Source organism: Nothobranchius furzeri, chromosome 13, assembly GCF_043380555.1.
Source record: "Nothobranchius furzeri strain GRZ-AD chromosome 13, NfurGRZ-RIMD1, whole genome shotgun sequence".
Taxonomy (NCBI): domain Eukaryota; kingdom Metazoa; phylum Chordata; class Actinopteri; order Cyprinodontiformes; family Nothobranchiidae; genus Nothobranchius; species Nothobranchius furzeri.
In genome coordinates, this window is record NC_091753.1 from 31,216,552 (window position 1) to 31,229,178 (window position 12,627).

The 12,627-nt window shown below is 42.2% G+C and overlaps 1 protein-coding gene across 2 annotated transcripts in view; it reads right to left on the reverse strand.

Annotated features, from left to right (window-relative positions):
• The window catches only part of LOC107380514 (sucrase-isomaltase, intestinal), a 138,047-nt gene extending 132,576 nt beyond the window's left edge, over positions 1–5,471 (reverse strand). For both annotated transcript variants that reach the window (XM_054742777.2, XM_054742776.2), the window contains exons 1-4: positions 5,387–5,471; positions 4,458–4,581; positions 2,856–2,941; positions 910–1,030 (exon numbers count right to left, since the gene is read on the reverse strand). In XM_054742777.2, the coding sequence (XP_054598752.1) occupies positions 910–1,030; positions 2,856–2,941; positions 4,458–4,581 (331 nt within the window). In that variant the 5' untranslated portion in view covers positions 5,387–5,471. The remainder of the gene's footprint in view (positions 1–909; positions 1,031–2,855; positions 2,942–4,457; positions 4,582–5,386) is intronic.
• Between the last annotated feature and the right edge of the window lie 7,156 nt (positions 5,472–12,627).

Genomic DNA, 12,627 nt, shown 5'->3' on the forward strand with positions numbered 1-12,627 from the left:
TGAAGGTCAGGTGGATTGTTGGGAATGATAGCAATGATCTTTGCTGGGCAAAAGTAAAGGTTATTAAGTCATATCAAATTCACCTTACCATTACTGATAACATACTGGATGCAAGTGAGGGGTGACCTTATAAAATCACTCTTTATTGTTGTTGTTTTGGCTTTGTGGATTGATTTGGGTTGTTTTGCCAATCCCACTACAACATTTGGTTTAGCAGTGTGGCAAAATTCTGTTTTCATGATGTAAAAATGATTTATTTCACCTGTCAGTTGTCATTTGATTAAAGCTGATAAGGGTACATAATGGACTAATCATTCATTTTGCACATGTATCTTAACAACTCATTTTAATCAGCTCCAAAATGCTGATTTAAGCATGTCATGCGCCATGGCCAAGAAATGAAACAGGTTCTGTTTCTCCTAACTCTCTAAACCCCGCTGTACCTTTTTCTAAATCAATTTGATTCTTTTTTCTCACTAGTGTAATTTCTGCTGTCTCCTTGAACCTCTTCTTTTTACACCATCTTTGACACTGGTTCAGATGGCAAACCTAAAAAAACCATTTAAAATTTCTGTTTAATCAATGCTTTTACTTTGCTGTTTGAATGACAATTGTGTAGTTCAAAAAAAAGTTAACAATTTCCTTTTGCTTTTATACAATAACTGGGTTCACATTATGCAGATAAATCAAGCAGTAAATGGAGAAAACTGCATGCTGCAAAGTCAATCATGTTTTCTGATATGCCATCCATGTCTTATTTCATAGAAAATCATGCCTCGAGCAAAGTGTATGAATAAGGGAAAACAAGACCGTCAACTGATGTGTGGAGCAATTATAGTTTGAAAAGAAACTAAATAAAAAGCCAAATAAGTGGAGAGTATGGAGATATGGTAGAAAATGTGGATTTACCATAAGGGTTTGGATGCTCCACTGTTTCCACTGTGTAGCCATGGTTGGTTGAGAAGAAGCACCAGGGAACGTTTCTCTCATCAAGGGGGCTCCAGCAACAACCACGCTGCTCACATTTCAGCTGTTCATGATAAATGTTGTTGCTATTATTTACTATTATTCATTCTCACTATTCTTACCACTTACACTATTGTTTTTATCCAGATTCAAATTTTTAACCTAAATATTAACCATTACAGTTATTAAAACATTTTATTTTACAAACAAGAAGATGCTCCAGCCTATTAAGAAAAATGTAAATACAGGTGCTGGCCAGTAAATTAGAATATCATCAAAAGGTTGAAAATATTTCAGTAATTCCATTCAAAACGTGAAACTTGTACATTATATTCATGCAATGCACACAGACCAATGTATTTCCAATGTTCATTACATTTAAATTAGATATTCATAAGTGACAACTAATGAAAACTCCAAATTTGGTATCTCAAAAAATTAGAATATTCTGAAAAGGCTGAATATAGAAGACACCTGCTGCCACTCTAATCAGCTGATTTACTCAAAACACCTGCAAAGGCCTTTAAAAGGTCCCTCAGTCTTGTTTTGAAGGCACCACAATCATGGGGAAGACTTCTGACTTAACAGCTGTCCAAAAGACAATCATTGACACCTTGCACAAGGAGGGCAAGACACAAAAGGTGATTGCTAAAGAAGCTGGCTGTTCGCAGAGCTCTGTGTCCAAGCACATTAACAGACAGGCGAAGGGACGGAAAAAATGTGGTAGAAAAAAGTGTACAAGCTCTAGGGATAACCGCACCCTGCAGAGAATTGTGACGACAAACCCATTCAAAAATGTGGGGGAGATCCACAAAGAGTGGACTGCAGCTGGAGTCAGCGCTTCAAGAACCACCACGAGGAGACTCATGAAAGACATGGGATTCAGGTGTCGCATTCCGTGTGTCAAGCCACTCTTGAACAAGAAACAGCGCAAGAAGCGTCTCGCCTGGGCCAAGGACAAAAAGGACTGGACTGATGCTGAGTGGTCCAAAGTTATGTTTTCTGATGAAAGCAAGTTCTGCATTTCCTTTGGAAATCAAGGACCCAGAGTCTGGAGGAAGAGCGGAGAAGCACAGAATCCACGTTGCATGAGGTCCAGTGTAAAGTTTCCACCGTCAGTGATGGTGTGGGGTGCCATGTCATCTGCCGGTGTTGGCCCACTCTGTTTCCTGAGGTCCAGGGTCAATGCAGCCGTCTACCAGGAAGTTTTAGAGCACTTCATGCTTCCTGCTGCTGACCAACTTTATGGGGATGCAGACTTCACCTTTCAACAGGACTTGGCACCTGCACACAGTGCCAAAACCACCAGCACCTGGTTCAAGGACCATGGTATCCCTGTCCTTGATTGGCCAGCAAACTCACCTGACCTTAACCCCATAGAAAATCTATGGGGTATTGTGAAGCGGAGGATGCAATACGCTAGACCCAACAATGCAGAGGAGCTGAAGACGACTATCAGAGCAACCTGGGCTCTCATAACACCTGAGCAGTGCCACAGACTGATCGAGTCCATGCCACGCCGCATTACTGCAGTTATTGAGGCAAAAGGAGCCCCGACTAAGTATTGAGTGCTATACATGCACATTATTTTCATGTTCATTCTTTTCAGTTGGCCAACATTAGAGAAACAAACATTTTTTCATTGGCCTTTAGAATATTCTAATTTTCTGAGATACCAGATTTGATGTTTTCATTGGTTGTCACTTATGAATATCAAATTTAAATGTAATGAACATTGGAAATACATTGGTCTGTGTGCATTGCATGAATATAATGTACAAGTTTCACGTTTTGAATGGAATTACTGAAATATTTTCAACCTTTTGATGATATTCTAATTTACTGGCCAGCACCTGTATATCAGTTGTTTTTATAGAGTTGACTCAAACCTTTGAGGCTCCACCGTCTGGGAAACAGTCCACTCTCTCTGCCATGTGAATGTTGGAACACTGAGGTACAAAATCATCAGTAGTTTCTATAAAAAAAAAATGAGATACAGTTTTTAAAATAGGAGTGGTTCTGCAGGTGGTGACCACAGACAACTTCTCAGGACCTATGCTCTCTGGCTGATGTTTTAATCACTTTTGAATGCTGTTTGTGCTTTTACTCTAGTGGTAGCATGAGACAGTGCACACAAGTGGCTCAGGTAGTGCAGCTCATCCAAAAAGGCACATAATAGGAAGCTGTGGCAAGAAGGTTTGCTGTGAGTGTCAGCGTAGTGGCCAGTGCATGGAGGCAAGACAGGCCCGTACATTAGCAGATGTGGAGGAGGCTGCAGGAGAGCAATAACCCAGCAGAAGGACCACTACCCTAGCCTTTGTGCAAGGAGGAACAGGAGGAGCCCTGCAAAATGACCTCCAGTGGGCTGCAAATGTGCATGTGTCTGTTCAAACAGTCAGAAATAGACTCCATAAGGGTGGTACAAAGGCTCCACGTCCACAGGTGGGGGTTGGGCTTGTAGTCCAACACCATGCAGGATGTTTGGTACTTGTCAGAAAAATCCGATATAGAATAATTTGCTACTGAACAAAACTGTGCTCTTCACAGATGAAAGCAGGTTCACATTGAGCACATGTGACAGACATGATAGAGTATCAAGACACTGTGGAGAATGTTCTGCTGCCTGCAACATCCTTCAGGATGACCGGTTTCGCAGTGGGTCAGGAATGATGTGGGGTGGCATTTCTTTGGGAGGCTGCATAGCCTCTTTTTAAATCATTAAAGAACATTTGGCAGATTGCCACTTATTGGGTGAGTTTAGATTGTTTGGCATCCTTTAAGTCATGATCTGGAACACATATCTTGTATTTGATCATCAAATCTGATCACTGAACTTATAACACCACTGCAAGATCAAGCACAGTAATGCATTTGGACCCGAAAGTCTCTCATATGCATGCTTTTTGGCCATAATTTATGTTTTAGAATGAAGCAGACGTTCTTTTTTAACACAAGCCCTGGCTGACCGTGACTTCTCTTTTATGTATAAAATTGGGTTAACCTCAGTTTTATTATTTATTATAGTGTTTCGTTATTTGTGGTTATGATGAAGCATTTAGTAGCTACTTTAGACATTTCTTGTTTGACTGTCACGCCCCACCTACTGGATGCAGAGTTTTTTTTTTTACTCCACTGAATGGTTTCCCCAATAGTATTCTTCACTAGGCTATGCACAGTTGTCATATGCTGTATGGGATCATTGGCTAACTGTCTGGCTCCTGGCACCTGCTTATTTCTGTTACAGTTGTTGTGAGCTAGGGGCAAGACACTCAACTTGTGGTGTTGGTGGTGGTCAGAGGGACCGGTGGCACCCATTTTTGGCAGCCTCACCTTCATCAGTGTGCCCCAGAACAGCTGTGGCTACATTGCATGTGTGCATGGACAAAGTACTGTGTTGTAAAGTGCCTTGGGGGGTTGTTTAACCCTAGAAAACATAATATAAATACAGGCCATTTACCATTTTACTTGTGTTGTCAAGTTGAGTATCTTACCATCTTTAAGGAAGCCAGGTTCTCCTGTGGCAAAAAGAGCTATCATGGTGATGGCCACAATGGTCATCAGCAGAAACAGGACCAAAAGGATCACTTCCAGCCCGGACCACCGCTTTTTCCCCATCTAACGCCCACAAAACAAACAATACACAGGTAAATAAAATGAAAACACAGATCATCATATGAACCACTGCTAAATATCACGGGCACAAAAATAGTAAGCACATTACCCATGTAGCTACAGTTTATGCTTTAGAGTTGTATCATGTAATGTCATGAAATTACAATTCACTCAGAATACTTTATGAGCCAAAAACAAAACAAGGTGAATGGCTGTAACTTTGTGGGGGTGTTTGTCTGTTCGGATTTTCAAAGGCTTGCAGCCATTCTGTTTAATGTGCTGTGAAGAACAAGCGAGGGCATTCAGATGTCAAAAAGCCAAGCATGTGCATGCCCCTGTGTTTGCAATAAGCTGCACATCATAGAGCAAGACGGTGGAGGAAAAAAAAAAGCTACCATGCAGTGTACCATGCTGAAAAAATAAAATAAAAACAACAATATGGTATAAACTCTTGCACACTCACTAGTCCTCTTTTAGTTTGAACTATGCTGCCTAAAAATAACTTCCATAGGGTACGACTTTTCTGCTCCCATCTGGGACAGATTCTAATGCGCGGAGTTAATTTAAAATGATTATGCAGTTTTTTTTTAATGATTCTTAAAAAATATAATTAGAAGATAAAATCAGACTGGTAAAAATGAGCATTATGAAAAAAAGATTTACAGTCCTTCCAATATCTGACTTGTTCAGATTCATCATGTAAATCTGGTTGTACTTTCAACAAAAACTGTAATCCTTGTTGTAGAGGGTGTTACTTATTGTAGCGCAGCTGTAATAACCGAAACGGCTTAGCAGCCTGTGGTCTTACCTTTGCTCTCTGTGGTGTTCTGGGAAAAGTGATTCTTTGTACAGGCGAGATAGCACCTTATAAACCACAGGATGCATTGTGGTCAGAGGCTATCACCACTCCTCTTCTACTGTGTGTGTGTGTGTGTGTGTGTGTGTGTGTGTGTGTGTGTGTGTGTGTGTGTGTGTGTGTGTGTGTGTGTGTGTGTGTGTGTGTGTGTGTGTGTGTGTGTGTGTGTGTGTGTGTGTGTGTGTGTGCGTGCGTGCATGGTTGCATAATTTCTTTACTCTGCAAATGAGGAACCAAAGGCAGTAAGTAGTTAGACTGTAATCACAAGGAAGTACCATATTATAAAACCTGCTGTCCTGGTTTAATTGCACCATGCATGTGTTTTGTTTTTGTTTAGTTTTTTCATCCCTGCATGAGTGTCTGTATGTGTAGTTTGGCCTATAATAGACATAAGATTCATGGCAAGTACATGAGTGTCTGTATGTGTAGTTTGGCCTATAATAGACATAAGATTCATGGCAAGTACATGAGAGTCTCACATTACCAGGAATTTGCATCTTCAGAATGGTGCAAACTTAAAAGTGAAGCAAGTGAAAAATAGGATGCATAAAAAAAGCATGAATAATAAACATAAGAAACTTAAAGTGACTATTGCAGATCTGCATGGTTATAATGGGTATGTGGCATTCAAAAGCCCTACAACAGAAGAGAAGAAGCTGTTTTTGTGGCTTGAAATTCCAGTCCAAGGAGGTTAAGGCCATTTGAGGTGACTCCTGGGGGGAGGGAGGTGTGAATGGCATATGATATTGAGATGATGTGTGTGGGTATCATGTGGTTGGCTGGTAGTCCATCAAAGTGACAGAAACACTTGTTCAGTCTTTTGGTTAAAGCTGGGCATACACTGTACAACTTCTTCACTTTTTTGAGCTGATTTTCTCCTCGTGAAAGAATCTACAAGTTTGGGGCGAGTTTTGCGCTGATCGTCATGTAGTATACCAGGGGATTACAAGGAATGATCAACACCATTTAACCATCTACCGATCAGCAATTGTAAGCTCGCATGACATTATGGTGTGTTATTTTGCTTGTCCCTAGTGAGGGTATCACACTGTTGAAGCAACGCTATGCTACGACCCAAAAAGTACCAGAACACAGCACTTGCACAAACATGCATCAACACGGCTCACTAGCTATTTCCCTATTAACACACGCCGGTTGTTTTCATTTAAACACATTTTTTCACACACAATGATGAGGATTGTCAAGAAAGTTTGTTTATGTCAAATTAAATTGATAAAACATTGATTTACTTTCTTTTGTCTTCCTCATCCAACCGCCACAAATCCCTATGTGTCCTCCTACAGCAATCCCGAAGAACAGATATCAATAACAACACCAAAAAGTCTGGCGTGTTGTGTAAAGACTGCGGTTTTTAGCATATTTTTAGGTTTGATGTGCTGCTACCAGACATACAGGGTGACCAATCAGGTCACATCCGAGAACTGGGTCATACAGCGTGAGCACATGACTTGTGAGATTTGCTCTGTGAAGAAGTCATACAGTTTGAACTGAAGCTGAATGCTATGAGTGAAAAAGTCGTACAGTTCTAGGCAGTCTAGGTTTGAAGCCTCCAAAAATGTCAACAGATTCTGGACTAGAATGAAAGCATCTTGCGTATAGACCTTTCAATACCCCAGGTGAGAGTATTGGGGGAGTTATTTGTGAACTGACTGAAATCAGCAAAGTTTTCAAAGTTCAAAAGATTTTTATTTTTCTGTTTGAATTAAAAAAGCTCATTGGATGAGAATCAGACCTAAAATTAAAATGTCCTGTTGCTATTTTTCTAAATTGGCCAGAATTTCATGTGAATAAGCCTAATACTTCTCTCGGACACAGCATAAACCACATAAATATTGCTATGAGTTTCTGTGACTAGTTTTTCTCAATCAATCAAGTTTATTTATATTTAGCGCTTTCCAAACCCATAGAAGATGACCAAAGTGCTTTATGTTATGAAATAAGACCATAGTTAATAAAAATGGAGATTACGATGAAAGATAGAACTTAAAACATTAAAGTTAAAAACTAATTAAGAAACTAGACAAGTAAAACCACAAACCATATGTAACGTGAGGAAATATGGGTTTTCTGTCACAATGGTGGTGTTGGACTCAGCTGGGTCATAGCTGGGTCGCTGAGAACTTTCACCCACAGATTAAGACCTGAACGCCAGCGAGTCTGGGAGGAAACCATAACATCTGCCACCTGCAGTCTACCAGAAGATGTGTTTACATGAGTTGTACCCAGACCAAGTCAAAACATAAAGTTTAAACTTCTTTTTCTTGATTTTAATGTTAAAATAACCATTATCATTTGGCTCATTATAAATGTGTTTAATCAAATGAATGACTAGTATGCTTTGGGGTAATTATAATGGATTAATGAATCCACACTTAAGTAGATAATGTTGAATGTGTGGTACTGACCTTCACACTCAAGCACACACACCCACACACATCTTGCCCACAGTAAACTCCAGACACATTTGATGACGCACATGTTTTGCTTTGAGAAGAGAAAGGTTTTTGGTAAGTTTTCAGTTTTTTTGATTCAGTTCGTGTTGGACAACGGGAGAGAACAGACCTGAAAACCAAAGGGGGGGCAGAGCCTGTTGGCTCGTTCTTCCCCCCTTTCACGCTGTTTCTGCCAAGCCAGGCAGAATAGCTGAATCGCGACTTCTAACGAAGACTCATTACCGAGTCTTTTGATTTCTGAGTGAATTAACTTAAGAAAGCGCATCGATAAAACGCTCTACCATCCACGTGTACCGAGGGCAACTCTGGACCGGTTCCGTTCGACACCTATGTCTCCTGTCAGCCGCCGGTGTCATCTGGATGAACCACAACATCCTCCACGGCCCGGATCCGAAAGAGGGTCCACAAGAGTTCGGTGAGACAGAGCACGGTTTTTAGCGTTTGATGCAGTTCTCTGATAAGACCTAAGTTTATCCAAACCATCACTTCACTCAGACACCTGTTTCTTCTTGAAGCAAAATCAGACTCACACACGCATTCATGTCACAACATTCTCAATCTTCATAAATTCACCAGAAGGTCTATTTGAGCAAGAACAGCATATAAACTGTTAAAAGATTGTCCCACAAAGTTGCCAATGTGATTGTTATTTCCTGTTTGTCAATTTTCAAAATCATTAGTTTATTTTGAAGAATTAAAACTTTTAATCCTTCAAACTTGTTTCCTCATTGAACTGAAACACAGACACTCAGATATTATCGGCAGTTTATGGATGAAAACAACCTTTGAGTCTTCTGAACAATATAAAATTTGGTTATTGATTTATTAAAATTAATATTCCGAATTAATACGTAGCATGGTTTCTCTTTCATAAAAGAGCATAAATCCATAACGCTACATTTAATGGCGAGCGTATCCAGTCTTCTGTATCTGCGATATGTCTGATTTCTTACATCTAAAAGCTACAAACAACGCTTTTCTCTGTGTTTCACTTTGATGTCTTATTTTGAACTTAACCGGAAATTGTTCCGCTGAAGTCACTCTTCCGGGAGGCGTCCTGGTGGAAACTTGACCGGGAAGATCTCCGATCTCAAATTGACCGCAAATTACAGACCTAACTTTGATTTATCCCATCTTCGCCTTCGGAGCGAACGTGTGAGTTGTGCTTTTGACTCAATTCTGTCCATTTTGACGCGCCGCCGCGTCTCTAGTCTAACCTCAGGTCGGAAAGCTACGTTTCCGCTCGGACCATTGCTGGGTGAGCTACCGTGAGCAGCTTATCCTCAGTTCCTAAAATTATCACTAAATTCTCCGAACCTCAGAACCGAGACTAAATTCTCGGACACCTTTCGTCTCAGTGTGTTGACACTGTGGGCGAGCTATTGTGGAAAATATCTCCATTGCATGAGCGACTTATAGAAACAATCTGAACGGAATGCCCGTAGGCACCTACTGTTGCTTGATTGCACGGTAAACGTCGTAAGCCGGGTTATGGCCGTCACGCGTTACTGCATTCAGATTGCGTACGTTTTTTGAAGTCCGTATTACAAGCGGGGCGAGACGCCTACTTGTTAATCGGGAAAATTTAAGTCTGGTCGCTACAGACAAAGAACGCTAGACCTGGCCGGAGAGCTAAGCTAGCACCACAGTTAGACAAAAAGGGAACACGTCCCGTTAGATTGTCATACCATTTCTGACACAGTCAGTCTGTGTCCTCACAAAACCCGCATTGGCGGTGATTCTTGTAAATCGCTACGGTGTGTAGAATCTACATTTTGCTACGTTTGTCCGTCTGATAGCATCTCGGCAGCGTAGGGTTTATTATTTTTTTTATTATTTTTATTTTGCACCGGTGATCGGGTCGGCTTTCACAGCCTCCATCGCTCGGATCCATGCCTTTTTCTTCCATCTTGTGAAGTTGTGTGTATTCATTTCTCTATCAACAATTCCTTGTTTTACCCTGTGTCATAAAGTTAAGTAGGCTACGGACAGTCCTTGTTTGTGTGAGACATATTAAGGAATCTGCCCGGAGTTTCACGTCGGCTCAGAAGGTAAAAACGCGAGTTGCTCTGAACTTAATGGGAGATGGACGAGACACGACAAAATCTTTCTTGCACTGTTACACCTGGTGTAAGGTTCTCTGACGTTCTGCTTCCAGAACATGCCAAGACGCAGGAGACTGCTCACCGGCCGAGCATCGCTGGTCCCTCCGCCCGCCCGAACGGGCCCGTTTTAGGCGGGTGCCGCCGGTCGGGAGCAGTGGGGACTAGTGGCTGCGGTTCGGTGCCAGCTGCACTGGGTCGGAGGTGGTTCTGGTCTGCAATTCATGACGTGAATTCATGCAACATGCTGTTTACAGTCATAACGCTTTTTCTTTACTTTTATTTCTTCCAGGGGGTCAAAAACCCACCGTCAATATCAAGGTTTGAAATAAACAACACTTTCTCTGCTGCTTTTAAGCTGAATAAATCTCTTGAGCCTATGGTTAACCTCTCTGACAAACAGGTTGTGCTTAACCCTTTGTTTCCTGATGCTTCTCCTCTGTCATCCATGTTAAAGGCTGAACATCTCTCCAGCATGGGTGTGAAATCTTCAGGCTGTGACCCACCGCTTCAGTCAGAGGTCTGTTTTACTCGTCAGTCCGCCTCATGCACAAACCAGCTTCTTTATCGGGGCGTGATGGAAACGTCAGCTGCCGTGAAACACTTGTGGTCTCCGGACGGAGCTACCATGCCATTTAAGGGGTTTGTGCCCGGACATCTTGACCTTTATGTGAATGACCTTGTCACTTTTCAGTTTGTGACCTCTGCTAATACGGTGGCCAATTCTTTTCTCCTTTCACAGGGGTGTGACTTAGTCTCGGGCCTCTGTGCTCTCTTTCCTGTGATTTCTCTTACAGGTGACCACGACGACACAGAAAACCCTGCGGTTTCCAGCAGTCCTGTGGTCAGTGGCGATATTAAAGGTGGCTCGGTGGTTGCTGCGCACACCTCTCTCACGGGCTCGGGAAGGCAACCCGGCCCGGGAGGTGTAGGTGCGTGCAGTGATGCTATGCTCGGGGCCCCTCCTGACAAAGGGGGGGTGCTGAGTGGCTCTGAGTTTTCCATTGCGGACTTCAACCGGTTCGGGGGAACGCCTCCTCCGAGCGGGCGGGTCATTGCAGAAATCGACACTGACCTTCCACCAATTCAGCTGACAACATTGACCTCCGACCCGGAGTTAGGTGCTGCACCTTCTACGGGGCGGAGTTCTAGTCAGTCTGTAAATACTCTGGTTAAACCGGGTTTTTCTGATTCAGTGTGGGAACCTCCATCATTCTTGGGAATAAAGTATTCTTGGCTTCAGTTTTCAGGACAGACCATGTTCCTAAAGCTAGCATCATGTCTGTATCTGATTCTAAACATAGCTAGGTTTGCTTTGACACCCTGGACACAACCATCCTTGGATCACTCCTTTTCAGAACCTCCAAGTCCAACACCTCCAGGTCTTTGGACATCTGAACACCTACTCTTTCAGCACGATCCAGGTGACACTGTGCATCTTCTTGGTAATAGGGCTTTTAAGAGCTTAAGAACTGTTTGTTATGCTTCTCCTGTCTCACAGACATGGCATAGGTTTGAGCAACAAAAGGGGGGTGGAGAGCCTCCTCCTGCTTTGCGAGCATCATTTTCGCATTTCCAGTTCACTACTATTTCTGATCACAACAAAGTCGCCTCCGTAAAGCTGCAACACAACTTTGAGCAGGTAAAATCAGGTTCTGATCTAACAGCTAAACCATCAGCTTCGCTCCAGTTCCAAACGGGACCCTCAGGTAAATTCAAACAAGTTTCCCTGTGGGTTCGTAACACAAGATACAAACAGTTTGATAACCAAATCGCTTATGAGCCTGCTCCCACAGATACGTCCAAACTCGTGTCTCTGTGGGTCTGCAATACCAGATTCAAAACTCTATTCTGACCGACTCTATTCTGACCGGATTCTTTTCCACTGACTGGTGGACCGTTACAAATTCTCTCGTTTGTGGGATGAATTTTTAACAAATGTGATATCCTTTGAGTTTTTTTTTCAGGTTACCTGCCTCCAGCCAGGGTCCTGTTACTAACTCACATTTTTAGGGATTACTAACCTACTGATTTACATTTTTAGAACTGATTTACATCTCTATCTTTTTATTAGTGCTTTGTGTAGCATGATTATATTTGATTACAAAGTTAATTTTATTTTGTTACTATTTCCCTTAAAGGGCCACAAGCCAATTTGCCCTTCATTTTCATGATTATTTCCTTTATATATATGCCTTTAATTAATGCAGCCTGCTGAGTTTCACATATCAGTTAGGATTTACTTTCTTTTATTTGTGTTTTCCCTGCATCACGTTTTTACATGACACGTAGAACAGGGTGCAGTACATTTCTTCTTTAGATAATTCACAAAAGGCACCCACATTTTCCCAGAGGCACCCATAGATAGGTTTTGATTGATTTCTTTGTTTTGCATCAAATGCTATCTATCGTGTGGGCTGTCTCACTTTGTCTCCTTCTCCGAGCTCGTATGGACTACATCCCATCAGAGGGGTCGTCTTCACCATCCTTCAACTGGTTTCCTGTCGCATGGGGCTTCGGTCGTGGTTCGAGATGGGTCGAGGTCTGCGCTGGACTTCGCCTGGACTACGCCTGGGGAATACATCACCTGCCCAGCTCCGTGTGGCACACGAGCTGC